Source organism: Dama dama, chromosome 13 (genome assembly GCF_033118175.1).
Source record: "Dama dama isolate Ldn47 chromosome 13, ASM3311817v1, whole genome shotgun sequence".
Taxonomy (NCBI): Eukaryota; Metazoa; Chordata; class Mammalia; order Artiodactyla; family Cervidae; genus Dama; species Dama dama.
This window is the reverse complement of record NC_083693.1, coordinates 63,290,956-63,315,737: the sequence shown is the minus strand read 5'-3', so window position 1 is coordinate 63,315,737 and position 24,782 is coordinate 63,290,956. Positions and strand designations below refer to the sequence as shown.

Sequence of the window (24,782 nt, the reverse complement as noted above, 5' to 3'; positions counted from 1 at the left end):
TTGTCTGATCTTGTCTGTTATGCAGCTGAGCGAGTTCAATTATGCTGAACTCTGACTCTCACCCGAGGCCCAAATCCCGAGCTCTCATCAGGCCTCTGAGAGCCTCCAAGAGGCCTGGGAAGATTCCATGCTTGCATCTGTTGTTCACTTGCTGTCAGATTGAGTTAATACACTGGGGATCCATGGCTTTCAGTTCAAGTTAACATTTGGAAGGAGCCATCCCCTGCTCAAATACGCCACCAAACAATAGCCTAGATTAGTGGTTACTATGATTTCAAGTCTCAAGACAAACAGCTCAGCTGACATTCCCTACCACCTGCTTCCCCTACTCCAGCTTCATTTGACGTTCAGAGGGACTAATGGATGAGGCTGGCTCTACAACCAAAGGCATCGCCTTCAAACCTGAAGGGCATCTGTAAGCCCAGCCCTAGTTCCACCGCTGGAATCTGGGTCTTGTCCAGGACCTTAACTTCTGAGACCTCTGGGAAAGATAAGGACAAATCAGGGGAACTCAGGAACACAGCAAGTTCCTGTCTTCTTGGGCTGGAGTCCAAGTGCAGCTGTCAGAACCATGAATGAGAGTGGACATTGACCTGGGTTGCCACTGTGAATGGGTTGTCCTTGCTCACCCCCGCATGGACCAAGTGGCCTGCACCAGCCTTCCCAGCTTGTCCTTGGGAGCGGGCATCATTGTGATCACAAGAGGGCAGCAAAAGCCAGCGATGATGGCACAAGACACAGCTGTCTGCCAAGAAATCAAGTGAAATAAATGTAAAAAAAAAAGAATTAGCATAGATCAAAACCCTCAGCACTGAGTTCAAGGCAGTAGAAGGAAGAAGTCCAAGAAGCTATCAACGAGAACACAGTTTCTACTTTTATGTGATGTAGAGATGAGGAAGATTGCTGGTAATTATCTGTCTAAAACAGAATCTTAACATTGTATGTGCCCCTTTGGTAGTCTAATGCAGCTATGGAAGTCATATTTTTTTGGAAGTCATATTTTTAACTGCATAAAAGGAAATGCATAGGATTACAAAGGAAATCAATTACATTGCAAATGCAGTTATCAAATTATGAAAAAAACTGATATGGCAATTTGTATGTGTCTTCATTAGCAACTGAAGGAACAAAATGGTAGACCTCTGCCTGGAATTTTGAAATAGTGATCAGGGTATAGGATATTTCTGCGATATCAGGAAGGAACTTCAGTGTGATGTGAAAATGCTTGATTTCTCTGGACAGCCACAAAATCACCAGGCCTGCTGACCTGGTGTGGCGTTTTCCCTGCATTCATAATGAAAGGGAAAGCTCAATTTTAGTTTGGGGCTATGAAAATTAAAAAGCAAATTTTCTTCCCACCCAATTTAATGGATCCTCTGAATTTTCTCCATAGACCTTAAGGAGCCCATGAAGACCTCTGGAGAATCAGAGGCAGGGAGTCCGTAGGGAGTGGGAATCTCCAAAGGGGACCCAGGGTCTCCTCTGCCCCGCTGCGTGCACAGACCCCTGCTCACTCCTCTTGCCTCAGTAGAAGTTGCCCAGGGTGACCTGTGTGACTTTCACTGATGAGGTTGTTCTTTTTTTCCTCTCTGAATGGTTTCTGGTCCCTGTAGTGGGGTTTATGAAAGATTTAGTACATGGCCAGGAGGCTAAACCACCGGGACGGTCCTGGCAGCCGCCTGAAGGGCTTGCTGTTAGCACCCTGTCAGCAGCAGGATGAAACCTTGGCGTGCTTGCCAGGTTCGGGTCTGACTAACAGCACTTAGGCAGGGCACATGTCAGGGAGGCTCACAGGAGACAGGCAGCGCTCCCTGAAGCCAAGGAACCTCCTTGGGGGGCGGGGTGCTCACTGCATCCCCTCAAGGCCATCAACTGAATCCGCATGGCAGCCTGGCCATTTCTCCCAGCAGAGGAGTCAGTGTTAAACAGAAAGCTACCTGGTAAGCACTGACCTGAGGTGTGGCTAAGCCATGCTCTGCCAAGCACTTCCCGTGGGTAGCGATGGACACCTCTGTGCCAAGCATCTTGGTAATCGTCACACCTCCACTCTGGGCATTTCGCAGATGGGAGCCAGGAGTCCTGGGTTCCAGCCTGGCTTTGGGATTTGGGCAAGTTCCTTTCTCTCTCGAGCCTCCGTTTCTGCATCTAAAATGAAAGGCCAGTGTGAGTTGGATGTATGAAGCAGGGCACCCAAAGCCGATGCTCTGTGACACCTGGAGGGATAGGGTGGGGAGGGAGGTGGGGGGCGTTCAGGATGGGGGGACACACGTGCCCCTACAGCTGGTTCATATTGATGTATGGCAAAAAAAAAAATCTCAATATTGTAAAGTAATTATCCTCCAATTAAAATAAAATTTAAATTTATTTATTAAATAAATTATTTAATACTAAAATAAAATGAAAGGCTGCCCACAATGAACCTCGAGCGCCTTTCAGCTCCTACCTGCTACAAACAGTGGTATGTTTGTGGTATGTAGCAGCCAGCAGCTGCGGTTCTGCCCCCATCCTTCCTAACCTTCAAGAAAACCGCTCAGATACAGTGTTCACACACGAAAAGCAGTGCATACTGTGGGCAGACTTGTTCCTCATTAAAGGCAGCTCGGGCTCTTCTGGCAGGACCCCAAACCCAGCAAGTTTCGTTTTCATTAATTAATCTTTATAATCTCAATAGGTTTTTGTTTTCTTTTTTTTGGCCACAGTATACAGCTTGTGGGATCCTAGTCAGGGAGTTCTTCTCCTGGCAAGTTTTAATAAATGTCTTGGACCCAAGATGAAATCTCCGATCTGATACCTCCATAAAGAAACCTGGGGGCTTTCTGAGTGTTCCAGTGGTTAAGACTCCACTTCCAATGCAGGGAGTGTGGGTTCGATCCCTGGTTGGGGAAATCAGATCCCACTTGCCATGACACATGGCAAAAATGTCAAAAAGGGAAGAAAGAAACCTGGGGCGGGCTGTTGACCCAGGCTGCCCATCCACTCAGCAGAGTGAATTCCCAGACTTCACACGAGCGTCCAGAAGGGGTCAGCGGAGTGAGGGCCCTGGTTCTCTCCCCTCCATGACAGGCAGTGGCTGGAATGAAACCTCAGAGACACAGCAGGGAGGTGGCCCCATGGCAGGCACGTTCCGGAGACACGGCCACGCTGTGCTTGTGACCACCAGCGGCTGTCTCCGGCCAACAACGTGCCCAGCTTCCCTGACAGAGACATCACCCAGCAGTGAGCAGCCTGCCCAAGGCTCCACCACAAATCCCTGGGCATTTACCCAGCCAGGGAGCTTTTTCAGAAGCCTCATTGCGATGCCCGAAGTCAAAGGAGCCAGATAAATTCCCAGCAGGCTTGGTTTACACAGCACAGTGATCTGTCCAGAAGGGCTGGACCCCTGCGCTCAAAGGCAGGCTGGGTGCTCACAGCAGACCCAGCGGTGGGCAGGGGAGAGACTGGTGGTCCCATTTTCCAGATGAGGGAATAAGCTCAGAGAGGCTCACTGCTTGTCCTGGGTTGCACAGCTAGGAAGGGGCCAGAGCTTAGGTCTCCTTCCTCCTGTGACAGTGTTCTCCCCACCACAGGAAAATATAAGATAATCCACATTTTCAACTCAGTTTGCACCCATGGATCAGTCCCTACCTTGTATGCGGGGAGCCCCTCCGCTCCCAGGGAGAAGCTGCCACCAGGAGGAAGGTCACCATGTCCTTCAGCTGCTCCGAGGACAGTGAGAGCAGGCTACCCGTGTACACGCTGAATCACACTCCCCAAACTGGGGACAGCCCGTCCTGGGGACACAAAGGAAAGCCTGTAGGTCCCCAGACTCAATATGGACTCTGAAATGCATTTTTTCTTATTTATCAGATGAAAGCTTTTTAAGAAAAATTGTGACAATATGTATATGTATATATACCTCTATCATAAAATTCACCATTTTAACAATTTTAAAGTATACAATTCCAGAGCATTAATTACATTCAGAAAATTGTGCAACTGTCATCACCATTTATTTCCAAAACTGTTTCATCATCCCAGACAGAAACTCTGTGCTTAAACAATAACTCTCCAATTGCGCCACCCTCCCTGGCTCCTGGTAACCCCAGTTCTACTTTCTGTCTATGAATTTGCCTCTTCCTGGAACCTCATGGAAGTGGAATCACTGGATAATGCATTTTTAAAAAGAGCTGGGGAGAGAGAAGAGGATGTCCAGGGCTGAAATTTCAGGTACCAGCATCAAGGCGGGGAGCGTAGGGTTGAACAGAGGGCTTTGTTGGTATCTTTCAAATCTTGCCAGACTGGGAACTATTAAATCAGCGTGAAGATAATGTTGCTCCTGTCTCCACTCTATTATATTTCCTGGAACCTGGACCAGAAACCAGCCAAACCAGCAAGAAAAAAACAATGGTGTCCTCTCTGCCATGGAAGCAGGACCCACAGACCAAAGGGATGAGGAAGCTCTCAGTGCCAACAGTGGAAAGACCTTCTCTTTCTCAGAAAAACTCTACAGGGTTGAAATCTTTGGCTATAAGCCTATTCTTCATTCACTCCAAAACCATTTTGCTGAGTCATCCCACCTTGCCTGACGCAGGTCAGGTGACGACTCTAGGGATGGACAGGACACCAGCCAGACTTTCAGAAGCTTGAAATCCTACATCGGCAGCTGAGATGCCATTGAAATCAGATGCTTGCAATACAGCGCAGTGAGTGCCAACTGCCTAGATAGAGGAGTGACTCAGAGAAGGGAGAAATCCATTCTCTCCCACAAATGGACGGGTTCTGAGGGATGAATAGGAGTTCACCAGCCGGAGGAAGAAGAAAGCACATCCTAGGCCACGGGAGCAGCATGTAAACAGCATGGAGGCATCGAGCCCTGCGGAGCCCCTGAGATGGCAGTGTGGGAGGGACAAGTCAAGGAGGTGACCTCGGGCTTATGTGGGGGCTCTGAAGCACCCTTCCACTCCTGGAATCCACAAATGATAACAGAAGAGTGCTTCTGGGGGCTTCTCTATGGGGAGAGCGTTAGGTATGACTGGAGTGTCGGGGTGGGGTAAGCACTGAGCCAGGGCGTGGTCACTACTGGCCTGATACCCAGTAAAGTAAGAGCCACGAGAAGGCACTGCGGAACTTGAAATGAGGAAGTCACAGGATCAGTGCAGAAAAAGTCACTCCAGTGGGAGAGACACCAATGGGAATGTGGGGTGGGGGAGAGAGGAGGAGGGAGTGAGTGGGACCAGGAGAGCAACTAAGACGTCCTAGGAGTTTAGGGAGAGGGATGTGAGCCTGAGCCAGGACGCCCAGAGAAACACGGGCTCCCCGGAGCACTACCATGGAAGCAGTCAGTGGGGCCCTTTATTCCATAGGCTGTATTTTAAAAGGCTGGGCGAGGGCTTCCCTGGTGGCTCCGAGGTAAAGAATCGGCCTGCCAATGCAGGAGACTCGGGTTCCATCCTTGGTCTGGGAAGATCCGACGTGCCATGGAGCAGCTAAGCCCCTGTACCACAGCTATTGAGCCTGTGCTCTAGGGCCCGGGAGCCACAACTACTGCAGCCCTGGCACCCTAGAGCCAGTGCTCCACAACAAGAAAAGCTGCTGCAATGAGAAGCCCTCACGCTGCAATTAGGGAGTAGCCCCTGCTCTGGTGCTCCACAACTAGAGGAAATGCCCAAGCAGCAACGAAGACCCAGCACAGTCAAAAATAAACATAGTTAGCTTTTAAAAAAGGCTGGGAGAGCACTCATGACAACGTTAACAGTGTCCATCTCTGGGTGTTGGTAATGTGCTTAGTCTCTCAGTCGTGTCAACACCAATAAAGCCTTCCCTGAATTTCTTGACCTGGCAGAGGACAAGGGTAGGAGTGGAAACATAGGGAGGGCAGCTCCTTCCTGCGCAAGTCATGAGTGAGGCTCTGTGCCGGGCACCACGCGGTTCTGAAGGCAGGACAGAGAGATCCCTGGTGACAGACGCACCTGGCTACAGCATCTGGCCACTCCCAAGCCTTAACCCTGGAACTCAGGTGTTTTCCCTGGTGCCTAGAATGGGCCAGGGTGGGCAATGTCCACTTGTCTGGCTCGCTTTGGCCCAGCAGCAGCAGAGGGCCACTGTTGGCTTGGCATTTGTGCCAAGTCATGTCTGACTCTGCGATCCCATGGACTGTAGCCTGCTAGGCTCCTCTGTCCATGGGATTCTCCAGGCAAGAATACTGGAGTGGGTTGCCATGTCCTCCTCCAGGGGAACTTCCCAACCTAGGGATCGAACCCACGTCTCTTATGTCTCCTGCATTGGCAGGTGGGTTCTTTACCACTAGTACCACCTGGAAAGCTTGGCAGAACTTTTCAAAGGCCAGAGCAAGGGGCCTGGGCAGGACCACCACACTGGCTGGCTAGAGCCCTGGGTTTGCTGAGAAAAGGGAAGAATGCAGTCTATTCCTTCTTTGTAGAGCCTTTATAATTCAACTTTTTATTGAAGCATAACACACACACAGAAAAATGCACCTATGTGTACAGGTTAATGAACCTTCATGAGATGAACAGACCTGTGGAACCAGCATCCTGGTCAAGACACAGAGTGTTACCATCATCCCACGATCCTGCCCCCCATTCCCCTTCCAGTCAGCCCCCTCCACAGCCCTCATAAGGGTGACCACTACCCTGACTTCTAACACCACAGATCATGTTTGCCTGTTCTTCATAAGTATTCTTCCTGGGATTCATACGGTATGTGTCTTTTGAGGCTACCTCTCTTTGCTCACCAATAGCAGGTTCATTCTCGCTGATGTGTGGTACACTACTTGTTGTTCAGTCGCTCAGTCCTGTCCGACTCTTTGAGACCCCATGGACTGCAGCACACCTTCCCTGTCCTTCACCATCTCCCGCAGTTTGCTCAAACTCATGTCCATGGGGTAGGTGACGTCATCCAACCATCTCATCCTCTGTCGTCCCTTTCTCTTGTTACTTTCAATCTTTACCAGCATGAGGGTCTTTTCCAGTGACTCAGCTCTTTCCATCAGATGGCCGAAGTATTGGAGCTTCAGCTTCAGCATCAGTCCTTCAAGCGAATATTCAGGATTGATTTTCTTTAGGTACACTTATTACCACACTGCTTTTATCCCAACCCATTGCTGATGGACATTGGAATCCTTTCCAGTGCAGGGTTGTTACCAATGGTACCACCAAGAACACTTTAGTACGTGCGTTTTGGGCACACACATGCTCAATGCTGTCTGGCACACACCTACGATTGCTCAGCTTTGGTGAAAAGTGAAAGTGAAGTCGCTCAGTCGTGTCTGACTCTTTGCGACCCCATGGACTGTAGCCTACCAGGCTCCTCCGTCCAAGGGATTTTCCAGGCAAGAGTACTGGAGTGGGTTGCCATTTCCTTCTCCAGGGGATCTTCCCGACCCAGGGATCAAACCCAGGTCTCCCACATTGTAGGCAGACACTTTACCATCTGAGCCAATACGGCTAAGCAGATTCCAAAGTGGTTGTGATACTGACCAGGGTTCTTGGTCTTCCCCAGTCAACAGAAATTGATAAGAGGCCAGACCAAGACACTCAGAAAAGGCTTTATTGGTGTTCCTGTGGTTGCAGGAGGGAGCGAAAGCAAGTAATAGGTCCCTTGGCTCGCTCCCTGAGGCTGGGTGAGCTGGTTTCTTATATGGGGTGAAGGTAGGGGTGTGTCCAGGGGTCAGGCAGGACAGTGGCTTCGGTGTTTTGCCCACCTCTTTATGGTGTTGACTGCAGGGGGCATGTGCAGTACCCTGCTTTTGCTCCTGACACACAATTTTTTCTCCCAGCTCTTTAGAAGTGGCAGTTGGGTGCTTTGGCCTTTTTTGTATTTTTTTGCCCAGAATTTACCCCAGCTGCACATGCATGCAGTTGTTTTTAGTCCCATGTAGTTTCTTTGCATGTTGTTGCTTGAGGAGATGTTTGTCCGGGTACAAGCAGTCCAGCACTACAGCACCGGGTCCCAGGTCCCAGTCTGTCTGTTTCACGGATTGACATACCCAACAGGGGCGTGTGAGCTCTTGGTTGCTCCGTATCCTCTTCAACACTTGGTATTGCCTGCCTTTTTCATTCAAGCCTTTCCAGTGGCATCAAATGGTGATTTTAATTTGCATTGCCCCAATGAGTAATACAAATGAGTGCCTTTTTGTATGTTTTATTGCCCATTTGGGTATCCTTTTTGGGAAAGAGACGGTTCACATTTTTTGTTTGGACAGGTTCTTAATTGAGCAGGCTCAAAGAATCCTTGACTGCCTCCAAAGAGATAGTTTTAGAGGAAGATCACCCTGCCATGCCTACCACTTGCAGGCCACATTCTCCTCTGGGGGCAACCAGCCCATCTCTGGAAAGGGAAGTCCTTTGGTTCTGGAGGCAAACAAACCGGATTTGAGTCCCAATTCTGCCTCTGACCAGTGCTATGACCCCAGGTTTGCTTTTGCTGTGGATGAGATGATAGTGATCATACATACCTCAAAGAGGACTCTGTGAGTCCTTTCCTATATGTGAATTACCCAACACATGGGTGCTCAGGAAGGAGGGGTTGGAGTTACATTCATCCAGTGAATCTTGTGAGGACATTTAAAATTATTGTATAAGGATTTTCCTGGGGGTCTAGTGGTTCCAATGAAGGGGGCTCAGGTTTGATCCCCACTTAGGGAACTAAGATCCCACATGCCACATGGCACGGCCAATAAAATAAAATAAGATTATGGTAAAGAAGAAATATTTAATGATATTAAAAGATGTTTGGGATGCATCATTAAAGGAACATTACTAGGTAGGAAAATAGTATTCTCAGCATATTCTTCTTTTTAAAGAAGATAAGAGAAAGAACGAGAAGGATATCCATTTTATTGCCATATAGTTGTTCACAATAGTCTCTTATAATCCTTTGTATTTCTGTATTGTCTGTTGTAACCTCTCCTTTTTCACTTCTAATTTTGTTGATTTGATTCTTCTTTTTTTCTTGATGAGTCTGGCTAAAGGTTTGTCAATTTTGCTTATCTTCTCAAAGAACCAGCACTTAGTTTTATTAATCTCACTATTATTTCTGTCATTTCTTTTTCATCTACTTCTGCTCGGATCTTTATGATTTCTTTCCTTCTACTAATTTTGGATTTTTTTTTGTTCTTCTTTTTCCAGCTGTTTTAGGTGTGAAGTTAAGTTGTTTATTCGATGCTTTTCTTGTTTCTTGAGATAGGATTGTACTGCTATAAACTTCCCTCTTAGAACTGCTTTTGCTGTATCCCATAGGTTTTGAATTGTCGTGTTTTCATTGTCATTTGCTTCTAGAAATTTTTTCATTTCCATTTTTATTTCTTCAGTAACCTGTTGGTTACTTAGAAATGTATTGTTTAATCTCCATGTGCTTGTGTTTCTTACAGTTTTTTTCCCCTGTAATTGATATCTAGTCTCATAGCATTGTGGTTGGAGATGATGTTTGATATGATTTCAATTTTCTTAAATTTACTGGGGTTTGATTTGTGACCCAAGATGTGATTGATCCTGGAGAATGTTCTATGTGCACTTGAGAAGAAGGTGTATTCTTCTGCATTTGGATGGAATGTCCTGAAGATATCAATGAGATCCATCTCATCTAATGTATCATTTAAGACATTCCTTATAAATTTTCTGTTTTGATGATCTGTCCCTTGGTGTGAGTGGGGTGTTAAAGTCTCCTACTATTATTATGTTACTGTCAATTTCTCCTGTTATGTCTGTAATGTTTGTCTTATGTTTTGAGGTACTATGTTGAGTGCATAGATATTTACAATTGTTATGTCTTCCTCTTGAATTGATCCCTTGATCATTATGTAGTGTCCTTCCTTATCTCTTGTAATCATCTTTATTGTAAGGTCTATTTTGTCTGATATGAGGATTGCTACTCCAGCTTTCTTTTGCTTCCCATTTGAATGGAATATATTTTTCCATCCTCTCACTTTCAGTCTATATGTGTCTTTAGGTCTGAAGTGGGTTTCTTGTAGACAGCATATACATGGGTCTTGTTTTTGTATCCATTCAGCTAGTCTGTGTCTTTTGGTTGGAGCATTTAATCCATTTACATTTAAAGTAATTATTGATATACATGTTCTTATTGCCATTTTCTTAATTTGTTGGGGTTGATTTTGTAGATCTTTTTTCTTCTCTTGTATTTCTTGACTGTATAAGTCCCTTTAACATTTGCTGTAAAGCTGGTTTGGTGGTACTGAATTCTCTTAATTTTTGCTTGTCTGAAAACCTTTTTATTTCTCCATCAGTTTTGAATGAGATCCTTGCTGGGAAGAGTAATCTTGGTTGTCGATGTTTCCCTTTCAGTACTTTAAATATATGCTGCCATTCCCTTCTGGCCTGCAGAGTTTCTACTGAAAAATCAGCTGTTAAACTGGTAATAAAATGGATAACCTGGAAGAAATAGACAGATTCTTAGAAAAGGTCAATCTTCCAAGACTAAACTAGGAAGAAATAGAAATTATGCACAACCCAATTACTGAAATTTAAGCAGTGATCAAAAATCTCCCAAAAAACAAAAGCCCAGGACCAGATGGCTTCACAGGAGAAATCTATCAAATATTTAGAGAAAAGTTAATGTCTATCCTTCTAAAACTCTTTCAAACAATTGCAGAGGAAGAAAGACTTCCAAACTCATTCTACGAGGCCACCATCACTCCGATACCAAAACCAGACAAAGACAACACAAAAAAAGAAAACTAAGGCCAATATCACTGATGAAATAGATGCAAAAATCCTCAACAAAATTTTAGCAAACAGAGTTTAGCAACACATCAAAAAGCTCATACACCATGATCAAGTTGGGTTTATTCCAGGGATGCAAGGATTCTTCAGTATAGGCAAATCAATCAATGTGATACACCATATTAACAAATTGAAAGATCAAAACCATATGATAATCTCAACACATGCAGAAAAAGCCTTTGACAAAATTCAACACCCATTTATGATTAAAAAATGGGCATAGAAGGAACCTACCTCAACATAGTAAAAGCTATATATGATAATCCTACAGCAAACATTTTTCTCAATGGTGAAAAAACTGAAAGCATTCCCCCTAAGATCAGGAATAAAGTAAGTGTGTCCACTTTCACCACTATTATTCAACATAGTTCTGGAAGTCCTAGCTATAGCAATCAGAGAAGAAAAAGAAATAAAAGGAATCCAGATTGGAAAAGAAGAAGTAAAGCTCTCACTGTTTGCAGATGACATACTGTACATAGAAAACCCTAAAGATAGTGTCAGAAAATCACTAGAGCTAATCAGTGAATTTAGCAAAGTTGCAGGATACAAAATCAAAACACAGAAATCACTTGCATTTCTATATACTAACAATGAAAAATCAGAGAAATTAAGGAATCAATCCCATTCACCACTGCAACAAAAAGAATTAAATATCTAGGAATAAACTTACCTAGGGAGACAAAAGAACTGTACACAGAAAATTACAAGACATTAATGAAAGAAATCAAAGATGACATAAACAGATGGAAAAATACTCCATGTTCATGGGTAGGAAGAATCAATATTGTGAAAATGACTATACTATCAAATGCAATCTACAGATTCAATGTGATCCCTATCAAATTATCGACATTTTTCACAGAATTAGAACAAAAAAATTTCATAATTCATATGGAAACACAAAAGACCCCAAACAGCCAAAGCAGTCTTGAGAAAGAAGAATGGAGCTGGAGGAATCAACCTTCCTGACTTCAGATTATACTACAAAGCTTCAGTCATCAAGAGAGTATGGTACTGGCACAAAAATAGAAATATAAACCAATGGAACAAGATAGAAAGCCCAGAAATAAACCCATGCACCTATGGGTACCTTATTTTTGACAAATGAGGCAAGAATATACAATGGGGCAAAGACAACCTCTTCAATAAATGGTGCTGGGAAACTGGACAGCTACATGTAAAAGAATGAAATTAGAACACTTCCTAACACCATACACAAAGATAAACTCAAAATGGATTAAAGACCTAAATGTAAGACCAGAAACTATAGAACTCTTAGAGGAAAACATAGGCAGAACACTCGATGACATAAATCAAGGCAAGATCCTCTATGGCCCACCTCCTTGAGTAATGGAAACAAAAACAAAAGTAAACAAGTGGGACCTGATTAAACTTAAAAGCTTTTGCAAAGCAAAGGAAACTATAAGCAAGGTGAAAAGACAGCCCTCAGAATGGAAGAAAATAATAGCAAATGAAACAACTGACAAAGGACTAATTTCCAAAATATACAAGCAGCTCATACAACTCAATACCAGAAAAACAAACAACCCAATCAAAAAGTGGGAAAAAGACCTAAACAGATATTTCTCCAAAGAAGACATACAGATGGCTAACAGACACATTAAAAGATGCTCAACATTGCTCATTTTTAGAGAAATGCAAATCAAAAGTACAATGAGATTATCACCTCACACCAGTCAGAATGGCCATCATCAGAAAGTCTACAAACAATAAATGCTGGAGAGGGTGTGGAGAAAAGGGAACCCTCTTGCACTGTTGGGGGGAATGGAAATTGGAACAGCCACTATGGAAGATGGTATGGAGATTCCTTAAAAACTAGGAATAAAACCACCATATGACCCAGCAATCCCACTCCTAGGCATATACCCCAAGGAAACCAAAATTGAAAAAGACACATATATCCCTTTGTTCATTACAGCACTATTTACAATAGCTAGAACATGGAAGCAATCTAGATGTCCACTGACAGATGAATGGATAAAGAAGTACATATACACAATGGACTATTACTCAGCCATAAAAAGGAATGCATTTGAATCAGTCCTAATGAGGTGGATGAACCTAGAACCTACTATACAGAGTGAAGTAAGTCAGAAAGAGAAAGACAAATATTGTATTCTAACGCATATATACAGAATCTAGAAGAATGGTACTGAATAATTTATTTACAGGGAAGCAGTGGAGAAACAGACATAAAAAATAGACTTATGGACATGCGGAGAGGGGAAGAGAGGGTGAGATGTATGGAAAGAGTAACATGGAAACTTACATTATCATATGCAAAATACATAGCCAATGGGAATTTGCTGTATGGCTCAGGAAACCAAACAGGGCCTCTGTATCCACCTAGGGTGGGATGGTATGGGAGATGGGAGGGAGGTTCAAAAGGAAGGGGATCTATGTATACCTATGGCTGATTCATGTTGAGGTTTGACAGAAAACAACAAAATTCTGTAAAGCAATTATCCTTTGATAAAAAATAAATTAATTAAAAAAAAAGAACCAGAAGGAAACACATCTTCATGTTCATCATGATTATCTCCACTGACAAGATTGTGGGTGATTTTAATTTTCTTTTTTATGGTTTCCTTAATATGCTAAAAATTATGCAATAAACAGGTATCAATCTGTAACTGGAGGAAAAACAAACAAGAAAAGTTATGTTTCCAAAAAAAAAAAAAAAAGGCTATTTCCTTTAAAAAGAAGATCATCCCAAAGAAAAACATAATTGTACTCTTTTGGAGAAATAATCTCGGTGACAAATCTCCTAAGTGCCAGACTTGCTCTATCAACGTGTGGACATTTCTTTTTTTGCAGTAATATTTATCAGTTAATATTCTTCTGAATGCTTATTATATGCCAGAGTCTCTGTGCTCAGAAATTTATGTGTGGAATCACCTGTACTTTATACAAGAGGCAAGTAGAATAAGGCTTAGAGAGATGGAGTGACTTTCCCAGGGTTACACAGCTGGTATGTGGCACAGTCAGGAGTCAAGCCTCAGACAGGTGACCCCTGAGGTCCTCTCAGGTCATCACTGGGCTGCAGGCATGCCCCCCCACCACCAACCAGGATGGGTCCATCACCATCTCTGGCAACTTCCTCCTCTAGAATAGAGCAATAAAACAGATACAATCCTCTGCAGGGAAAGTCTGGGACTGGTCCCCACTCAAACTACCTGGAATTCATTACTTCAAAGCCTATAGTGCCTGCCAATGCTATAGACTTTCCAAACGAGGACAAACTGGACACCCCCTGCTGCTGAAAGCCCAAAGAAGCTGGGTTCATGGCTCGAGCAAGCCCAGCGTGTTTCAAAAATAATCTAGAGTGAGTGGAAGGGAATTCAGCCAGCCTGGAGGCCTCCCAATCCCTAGCCACCCCTCTCTTACCTCTGAAGCCTGTTTCCAGAGCAAATTGGATGACTACCATAAATCACGAGGTATTATGCACACAAAGCTTCTCTGTTTCCTTCTTAATTAAGCGCACTTCTGAAGGCTTTGTGTTTTGGTTTTGTTCACCTCTACTGCTGGTCATAGAAAGTCTCCGCATCACCCTCATCAGTAACAGGACATGGACTAGAGGCCTCCGTGATGCCCTTTTGGAAGGGGCTGTGGACACATGAGGCAGGGGTACTTTACGGTCTGCCCTGTCTACCTCTATCTAAAGTCATGTTAGCCTTTTCTTTGCAGAGAGAAATGAAATGAGTCCTCTGGGTCCTTTTTACCCAAAGAACAATGTTTTCCTCTTTTTTTTTAAACTTAATAATGAGAGAGAGAGAAAATGAAGACGCAAAAGCCTTTTAACAGTCCTAATTTGATTTAAAGGCCTGGAAGACAGCTCTCCAAGCTGGAGAGCTCCAGCTGGCCCACAGAAACAGCCGCTTTCTTTGTGGAGAATCCACCATCAGTTCAGTTCAGCTCAGTCGCTCAGTTGTGGCCAACTCTGGGCAACCTCATGAATCGCAGCACGCCAGGCCTCCCTGTCCATCACAAATTCCCGGAGTTTACTCAAACTCATGTCCATCGAGTCGGTGATGCCATCCAGCCATCTTATCCTCTGTTGTCCCCTTCTCCTCCTGCCCCCAATCCCTCCCAGCATCAGGGTCTTTTCCAATGAGTCAACTCTTCACATGAGGTGGCCGAAGTACTGGAGTTTCAGCTTCAGGTGGACAGCTAATATGGGTCCAGCACCTCATCTATGTCAGCTCCATGGGCAAGGTTCTGTGGTTACTTTCTAACAGGTGAGGCTTAGAGAGGTAACACAGTCTGCCCCCAGAGATGGCCAGTAAGAAGCCCTGCTGTTCCCTTGGTCCCCCAGGTTCTAGTGAGTGGAGGTTGATCTGGTGAAGCTGGTGTTTGTTGGTCCATCATGTAAATGAAGAGCTGTGGGCCACTGTTATGTGCTGACTATAAAGCATGCTTCCCAGTATTCACAACTGGGAGTCCCCTTCACTTCACTGGCCTGGGCCACATGACTTGCTTTACTAACAGGACTTTAGGGGGTATGAAGCAAGCAGAGGCTGGATATGTGCATTAGAGCTTGTTCTCCTGGAATATCTCCCACAGAGGCCTGAGCTACTCTGTAAAGAATTCTGGCCTCCACTGATGGACAGGCTTCCTAGAGAGAGAAATGTGAGGCTGGTCCCAGTGGTTCCAGCCATGACACTCCAGACATGTGAGGAAGACACCAGCTTGGTGGGCTAGCCCAGGAGACACCATGTGGAGCAGAAGAACCACCCTGCTGAGTCTAGCCTCAGTGTAGATTATGAGAATTATGGTTTAAGCCACCAAGTTTGGGGGGTGCTTTGACAGGCAACAATAGATAACTGTTGGCCCACAAATGGCAACAGAGGACAGACATGTCCACAAACAATGAAAATTGTCCTGCTTTAGTACTCTAGTCTATGTTGCTGGTGATTCCACCATAACCAGAAATGTCTTTGTTATTGTGAAATTTTGCTGGGATTTAGGTTGGTGACAACATGGATACCCATTTTCTCTTTCAGGGCCTTTTGGAGCCTTGGGTGTCACTCCTGGGAGATAGTGTAGGGATGGGTGCCACCCGAAAAAGACCAGCCCACACGGGGTAACTTGGTCTCAATCAAAACTAAACTAAAATGTGACATAATCTGGGGAAACTTCTCCCAGGAGGGAAAACCTTCTCATCATCAGAGGTCATTGGGGGTTCTCCCTGAGGATCTGAGGGTACCAAGCAGAGCTGGGCCTTACTAGACTTCACACCTGAGTCTGGTCCAAGGCATTAGCTCCTTCTAGAGAATTAAGCAGTAACCAAGGAGAATCTCCTTCTGCTCTGACTTTCTGTCTCCCAGTTAGAAGCTGGGAGTCTTGAGAGTTTCTGGGAACGGACATGGCTGGTATTTCCAGGGAATTTTTTTCAACACCTAGCACCATTCGCCCCTACTCATGTTGGACATGTTTCTGGTGTTTGGTTTCTTTTGTAGAATCAAACTCCTTAAGGCAGAGGGAAGGCAGGACTTCAGGTGGAATGTGAAGATCATTATGTCATCCCTGAATGGGCCACAGAGGACCTGAGGAATGGACAGAGAGGAATAGATGAGAACCCACAGCTCCCCAAAAGGGGGCAGATTCAGCATCAGGACCACCTCCCAATCCACCCTGGGCTGCTCCTGGCACTGCTCTGGGATGGCTGCTCTTTGGAGCAAGTTTCCGCCTACTCTATCCCTTCATGTCTCCATTTCTAAAGAGAAATTTCTGACACTTCAAGAGCTTTGCTTATGCCCTTGCCCTGGCCTGGACTGTCCTCCCTGCCTCTCTCCTGAAGGCCTTTGTATTCCTCAGAACTGGTTCAGAATCTTCTGCCCCCACGAAGCATCCAACAGGCTCACACTGGCTGATGCTGGGCTGCCTTGCCACAAAAACATTCTTTGAGCCACTGATTTTGGTCTGCAGGTATAAATGGCCAGATGTTCTGCTTGAATCTGAATCTCATTTCTCTCTCCTGGGGAGACCCCAGAGTGCCTAGAGGGCAAGACTACATTTTAGAATTCTTCCACAGGCCCTTATCACAGCTTGAGCACACAGCACACATCAAACATACTTATGAGAAAATGAAGAAATGAGTCAATGCCACATGCAGTCGCAAAGGAATTAACAGGCTGGACTTTCTGTCTACATATGACTTCTGTTACTTAGATTTGGGTCCTAGAAAGTAGAGATTTTATGTTTTCTTCTTTATATCCCCCTCTCACCACTACTATAGACACAGTGTCTTACACAGATTTTTGGTGAATGAATACATACTGTAAATTTAAAAATAGAGAGTCTCAAAGCTCTAGGTGGAGAAGGCAATGGCACCCCACTCCAGTACTCTTGCCTGGAAAATCCCATGGACGGAGGAGCTTGGTGGGCTGTGGTCCATGGGGTTGCTAAGAGTCGGACACAACTGAGCGACTTCACTTTCACTTTTCACTTTCCTGCATTGGAGAAGGAAATGGCAACCCACTCCAGTGTTTTTGCCTGGAGAATCCCAAGGACAGGGGAGCCTGGTGGGCTGCCGTCTATGGGGTCGCACAGAGTCAGACATGACTGAAGCGACTTAGCAACAGCAGCAGCAGCAAAGCTCTAGGAAATTATGCTCCGAAAGTAATTTTATAAATTGACTTCTTATATTCTGGAAAGAGGTGTCAATATATCAGCAAAATTCAGGGCTAGATAGGTGGCCTATCAAAATTTAGGTGGCCACATTGTGTTGGCCACCAAGGCACAGCATGTGTCTTCCTCATATAATTACACCATATGCCTAGTGTAGTGTCTGGCACAAAAGTGAGAGTTGATAGGTGTTTGTTGAATGAACGACTGACTGCAGAATGGATGAAAGTGGGATTCAAGAGCAGTGTTCATAGCGAAGGTTCTGTACAAGCTTGATTTCCCACAATTCTTTCTATCTACAGAGAAGAGCCCAGTGGAATTCCAAACCACCAATGTGTTGTTTTCAACTCTAGCCTCCCAGATAGAAGATCATGTAAACCCCATGGCCATTTTCATGAAGAATTCAAGATTTTATAAAATCTCTAACAAATGAAATATAAAAAATACTGCCTTGGAAGGTGTTGTTGTTGCTCAGTCGCTTAGTAGTGTCTGACTCTTCAAGACCCCATGGACTGCAGCACGCCAGGCTTCCCTGTTCTTTACTATCTCCCAGAGTTTGCTCAAACCCGTGTCCATTGAATTGGTGATGCCATTCAACCATCTCATTCTCTGTTGTCCCCTTCTCCTCCTTCAGTCTTTCCCAGTGTCAGGATCTTTTCCAGTGAGTTAGCTCTTCTCATCAGGTGGCCAAAGTATTGTAGCTTCAGCATCAACACCAGTCCTTCCAAAGAATATTCAGGGCTGATTTCCTTTAGGATTGACTGATTTGATCTCCTTGCTGTCCAAGGGACTCTCAAGAGTCTTCTCTAGCACCACAGTTCAAAAGCATCAATTCTTCGGCACTCAGCCTTCTTTATGGTCCAACTCTCACATCCATCCATGACTACTGGAAAAACCATAGCTTTGACTTTATGAACCTTTGTCGGCAAAGTGATGTAGAGATGTATTTAAAACTTACAGCAGGTGTTTTAATAGCTGCAGGAACAACGTGCTGTGAGGGCATAGAGGAGAGAACACTAGGTCCCCATGGGCTGGGGTGGGGTTGCTGGGAGGGTCAGGTGAGGTTGGTTTCCACACCTTAGTTGAAGACACAGGGGCTTAAAGTAGCTTCTTTGGCAGGCCAAGCCTGTGTTTACCTGCTGGACTGAGAGAGCCCACCTGGGCCTGGCAAGCCTGATCTTTACCCAAACAGCCAAGGCACCAGCTAAGGCCCTGATGTCTGCGGTTCCCTGAGGTCCCTGCGGGGGGGCGAGGTTAGCACCTCAAGTCAGACACTCAACAAACTGACCTCTTACAACAGAGAACCATTCAATAGTCATGTGGGAACAGTGGCTGGACCCCAGTGATAACCGACCTCACTTCGCATCTGGAGAGTGAATGGAGTTTACACAAACCCAATGGAAGGAGACACCCCACAAGTATCTGTTAGCCATCACCCCCCATCATTGCTCTATAAGGCAGCAGGTGCAAGCTTAATATTGTTTTGCAAATAAATTGTATCCAGGAGACCCAAATCTAAGGGTAACTGCCTTTCCTTTATTTATTTATTGTTTTAATATAAATTTCAGTGGATCTGGGTAATTCCTATAACATTACTTTCCTAGCCTGGAGATATATGAGTGTAGTTAGAAATCCTGCCCTGTGCAATGCATGCTGGGTGAGTGCCAAGCACTTGAATGTCACAGGCCAAGCATGCTGAGAGGGAAAGAAGGCCAAGAACCACACCCTACAGGTTCATTCCTTTGAAGGCAGGGGCCAAACAGAGCATGAAGTACATGTTCATTGACTCCTGCCAAAGAGATGCCCTCAATATACCATCCAGAGACTGTCCAATCATTAAATAAATTATAGCAACTACAACCACCCAGAGGAGACCACTGTGGGCCAGGCACTGTGCTAGGCCATTTACCCTCATTGGTTTATAACCATTGGCACTGCTTCACAATGAAGACAGTCCCACTATAAACAAGGAAATTGGAGCTCAGAGAGATCAGAGAAGTTACTTAAAGTCACATAAAGAGGAAGTGCCAGAGCACAAATTCAAAATAAGTCTAAGTTCATGCTTACATGATCGATACCTACTTATCTATATCTATGCATCTATGTGTCCATCCCACCTCCCATTCATCCATTCATCTACCTATCCATCATCTATCCTGTGGTGTTAATAGGAATCACATCCTCAGAGTCTCAGGAACAGCAAGACCTTCTCCCTCTTCCTTACAAGGTGACTCTGGGGCTAGAGTTCAAACATGTTTCTTTGTGGAATGATCCCTGAACTCAGGCTTCTCTGGACCTCCGGTGAACTTACTGCTCAGTGGCACAGGTGCTGTGTTGTCTAGCAAGGTCTTACTCTAGAAGTGAGGTAGGATGGGATCCAACCAGTGAGCCTTGGTCAGACTTCAAGAAGCCACCTTTCTGTGGCTTTCTGTGATATCTTTCTTTTCTCTTTAATGGATAACAAATCATCAAATCCACAAATATAATTCCCCAGCGTGGACTATATGGAGGCAAGGGGACGGACCATCAATTCCCAGCAGAATCTGACATACTCAAAGCCCCAATGTAAATACATCTCATCCATGCCTGTCACAGATGACTGAAATTCTGTTAGCAAGTCATTCCTCTGCTTTATCCAAGCAATCCAATTCTGCAAATATAACCTTCAGATGTGTTTAAAAAGTGGATGGGATAATAACAGCAAGTGGCAGCACTATTTGTAGTAAAAACAATTTAGAAAAAACAAATAGAGGATGATTAAATATACGGAGGACTGGTTAAACAGAGGAATAGCTAAATTCTGTTACATCCATATCATCTGTCCATACCATACATAGATAATATGCAACTTAATAATTAAAAGAATGAGCCTACTCTATACACCTCAAATGAAACAATCTCCCAAAGGTGTAAAATGAACAAGGCAAGACGAAGAAGTCCATGTTGAGTAACACCCACACAATCAATCAGTTCAAATGCATGGAGACCAGCTCTGGAAGGATGGAGAAGTTTGGTATTGGTGGTGGCTCCAGGGAGGGAAATTGGGTGGATGGGAGCCTGAGCAGGAGTAGTGGCTGCCACACTATTTTTTGTGAATGGCACCCTCTGGAGTTGTGCCATGAGGTGGTCCTGGTGGAAAAAGGACTCTGCAACCTTGACTAGCACAACACATAAGTATTAACTAATAAAAAATGAAATTTAAATTTAAACTTATGCACGGAAGGTACTCAGGTCATAATAATAAAATAAGTTATTCCTTATACTTCTGAGGATTCACTTATTTTTTTCATTCATTCAGGAAATATTTATTTAGCTCCAACCATGTAGGGTATGCTGAGTACACTGAGGTGAGTAAAAGAGACCTTACTCCTATGTGAAAGGCACGTATGCCTGAGAGTGTGAATATCATCAGCTATCACTCACTGAGCGCCTGCTGGGAGCCCAGGGTCCATGCAATAGGCATTGAGGTCCAGAGCACAGTTTTGGGGCTGGCTGACTGGATGCTAAGCCTGCCTGTACTTTTAAGAGGGGATCATTAACCCTCTGTGTCTATTTTCTCACCTGTAAACAGGGACTAATAACAGTTTATTCCTCATCGAGTTGTGGTAAGGATGAAATTAGCTGACACTTGTGAGGTTCTTAGCACAATTCCTGTCTGGGCTCACCGTGCAAGTATTGTGTGTGTTTATTAGTCCTCGCCCAGCCCAGCATGCTACAGATACAGCAGGAATGAGACAGCCACAGCCCACATGCACAGAGGGTTTACCATCCCTGGAGACAGACATCAAACACATCATTACCATTGTGTCTGTCTCCAAGGGAGAGTCAGAAAAATAAATAGGTAACTATTACCACTGAGCGCTCCTGGGCCATAAGGACTGCAGGTGGAAGAGGAAAAATGGCTGAGCCTAAAGGAAGAGTTGGGGTTCGACTAGCAGAAGGGTGGGGAGGCAGGGTGTTCTAGGCCAGGGCACAGCTCAGGCAAAGGCACGGAAGCACGTGGAGGGAACTAGCTTCTGGTGCTGTTGGAGTGTATGATGCAAGGGAGGAGGTGCTGGGAGCAAGGGCTGGAAGGGTAAGCAGAGGCCAGCTCGTGAAGGAATTCAGATTTACCCCCAGAGCAATGGGAACTCACAAAGGTTTTCAGCAACAGAGTGACTCAGTAAGACTTGCCTTTTATGAAGATGGCTCTGACTGCAGGTAGCATTGACTGCAGGGTAGGCAAAGCTGGAAGCAGGCAGATGAGAGAGGGCGCCAGGTCAGAGAAATGAGCATCTAGAAAGTCTCCCTCCCAGAAAACAACCTTGCAGGACAGAGGCTGCCTTAACCCCTTCATGTGCCCTGCTGGACCAGCCCATGCTCAGCAGAGGTTACTCCTGTGAAGTGGGGACAAGGGATCATACGCACAAGGGAGAAGGCTTTCTGTTTCTCTTCAGTTCTGCCAGGACAGGCCTTTTGGTCTGTTTTACTCCTTGCTGTATCTCCAGTGCCAACAACAGGGCCTGGCCCATTGAAGGCACCCAATAAATGCTCACCATCGGGGAGGTGGGGATGGCCAGAGCAAATAGGATGTACGAGGGCAATCAAGAGGATGCAACCAGGGAGGCAGGAAATAAACCATGAGGCTCAGCAGCCAAACAAGCAAGTATTTCAAGGATCGATCTGTGGTCACAAATTTCAAGGAGGATAAAATCTTCCCTGGCAGTCCAGTCATTAAGAACCTGCCTTCCAATGCAAGGGACGATAGTTTGATCCCTGGTCGAGGAACTAAGATCCCACAAGCCGCAGGGCAACTAAGCCGGAACGTTGTAATTACTGAGCCTGCGCTCTACAGCCCATGCACCCCAACTAGAGAAGCCTCTTGCTGAAACTAAAGAGGCCTGCTTGCCATAACAAAGTCCCAGCACAGCCAAATAGAAAAAAGGGAGGATAAAGTTCAATAGGCGTCCATCAGATTTTGTAACTCTACTACTGTGACAATGTTGTCACAGCTCTGTCAGCCAACAAGCACAGGGAACATCACATACAAACACATACAGATCATATTTAGGACCCGACCTTGAGGGGTACAAAAATAGTAGAAGACATAGCCCATTTCCTTGATGTTCACTGTCTAGTCAGGAAGATCTCATTACTCACAACATAGTTCACAGTATTTAAAGGAAAAAAAGAAAGTGAAGTCGCTCAGTTGTGTCTGACTCTTTGCAACCCCATGAACTATAGCCTACCAGGCTCCTCTGTACATAGAATTTTCCAGGCAAGAGTACTGGAATGGGTTGCCATTTCCTTTCTCCAGGGGATCTTCCCAACCTAGGGATCAAACCTGGGCCTCCCACATTGCAGGGTAAAGCAGACGCTTTACCGTCTGAGCCACCAGGGAAGCTCTATCACAGTATTACAAAACTCTATTTCTGATTTCTGTAGCTGTCCCCTGGATCACTTCACAAGAGTCCTATAACTTGATAATGTAAGCATGGAATAAATAGGTTTACAGACCTTGTTTTCACTCATTAATTCTTGAGGTAGGACTTGCTCAGTGTTTGCCAAGAAAGTTGCCTAAATACAACTGCGAATTTGCAAAATATATGTTGCTATAAGGAAGAAGGCATCCTAGCTGTATAAATAGTTCATAAAAATTTTTTCATTACAATAGCAGAGACAAAGGATTGGGGAAATGATGGCAGTCATTATTAGTATTGTCTAATTAATAGGTCAGATACAAGTACACCCAATATGCAAACAACTGTTAACAATAACAAGTATCAATACTTTGAACCAAAGTCAGTAGTGGTCCCTTTTACTTCTTCCTCCTAAACAATTCAGTGCTAAAGTCATTAGGTGGAGCAGAGAGGTAGGAGTTCCTGGTGGGGATGGAGGGCAGGAAGTCATGAAGGCCCAAAGTGGGGGTCAGAGCCCAAGTGACAAGGAGGACTTATGCAGGGAGGGTGGCCTGGCCTGTGCTATCACCAGCTGATCAGGGTAAGGAAGGGATTCTTCAGAAGGCTGAAGAATGGTAGCCTGGAATGTGGTATCAGAGGGTAAGGAGTGTATCTGTGTATATATGTGTACACAGGGTAATGTATATTCCTTAGCTTTGCCTGGGACCAGCAACATCTCAATAGGAATGAGCACATCTACTGTCCAGAACTTGGATTCTAAATACCATTTTCCATTAAAATGTGGGACTTCCCTTATGGCTCAGTAGATAACAATCTGCTTGTTAATCCTGGGGACACAGGATTGTGTCCCATCCGGGAAGATTCCACAAGCTATGGAGCAACTAAGCCCAGACACTACAACTCCTGAAGCCCGCACACCCTAGAGCCAGCAAGTCGCAATTACTAAACCCCATGTGCCTAGAGCCTGTGCTCTGCAATAAGAGAAGCCACTGCAACAAAAAGCCCATGCACTGTAACTAGAGAGTAGCCCCTGCTGTCTGCAACTAGAGAAAGCCCACATGCAGCCAAAAATAAATTAAAAAAATAAATACAAATAAATATAGCAATGTGTACATGTCAGAAAATTTTTTTAATTAATTAATTTACTTATTTTACTTTACAACATTGTATTGGTTTTGCCATACATTGACTTGATTTTTTAAATGAATTAAGTCTCCTTGGAAAAATGGCTGATTCTAGAACTGGGACAAGGACAAAAGATGAGCCTATAACATCTTGTCATTCCAGAAAGTGAGGATGTGCTCAATGAATGATGGGTCCATGTAGGAAGGGCATAGATCAAAGGTGTTCTCACTAGTCCAACTGGGAATAAAGTGACCTTTAAAAGAGACAATGAAGAAAAAATAAATAAATAAAATAAATAATGATGGGAATGGAATATAACTCACTAATATAGGAATCCGTAAGTCCACAAGGATATAAAAATAAAGCTGATGAGGCATGGGATGTTTACCTAGGTTCCAAGTATCTCCCCATAAAATACCTATTAATTACAAAGAGGTAAAGACTAACTTTATAATGGAGAACCCTGGTAGACACCACCTTAAATCATGGGATCAAAGCACTCATCATTAGTATAGGTACAAATCAAAACATTGAACCTCTTGGCAGGGTGTAAGAAGAAGAAGGCAGTGTCACTGCTGTGACATTTCTGCCAGAGATGCATCACCTGAATCTGACCAAGAGGAAACCTTAGAAAGACATTCTACAAAGTCTGTGATCTTCAAAATGTCAAGGTCATGAAAGTCAAGGATAGACTGAGGGGCTGTTCTTCCAGCCTGCAGGAGACCAAAAGATATCACTTCATGCAAGAGTGATTCTGAATTGGATCCTTTTGTGATAAAAGACACTATTGCGATGACTGGCAAACCCTGGATGGAGTCTGAGGCTTCCACGGTGGCTATGAATCTGTGTGAACTTCCTGGTGTTAGTGGTTGTT

At 44.6% G+C, this 24,782-nt stretch overlaps 1 protein-coding gene across 1 annotated transcript in view; it reads right to left on the bottom strand.

The window, feature by feature from the left end:
- The window catches only part of DGLUCY (D-glutamate cyclase), a 57,512-nt gene extending 41,239 nt beyond the window's left edge, over positions 1-16,273 (bottom strand). Inside the window, 7 exon segments of the mRNA XM_061159120.1 lie at positions 594-633; positions 635-745; positions 1,953-2,145; positions 3,625-3,735; positions 5,949-6,094; positions 6,308-6,369; positions 16,171-16,273. Of these exon segments, the coding sequence (XP_061015103.1) occupies positions 594-633; positions 635-745; positions 1,953-2,145; positions 3,625-3,735; positions 5,949-6,094; positions 6,308-6,369; positions 16,171-16,273 (766 nt within the window).
- Positions 16,274-24,782: the final 8,509 nt, after the last annotated feature.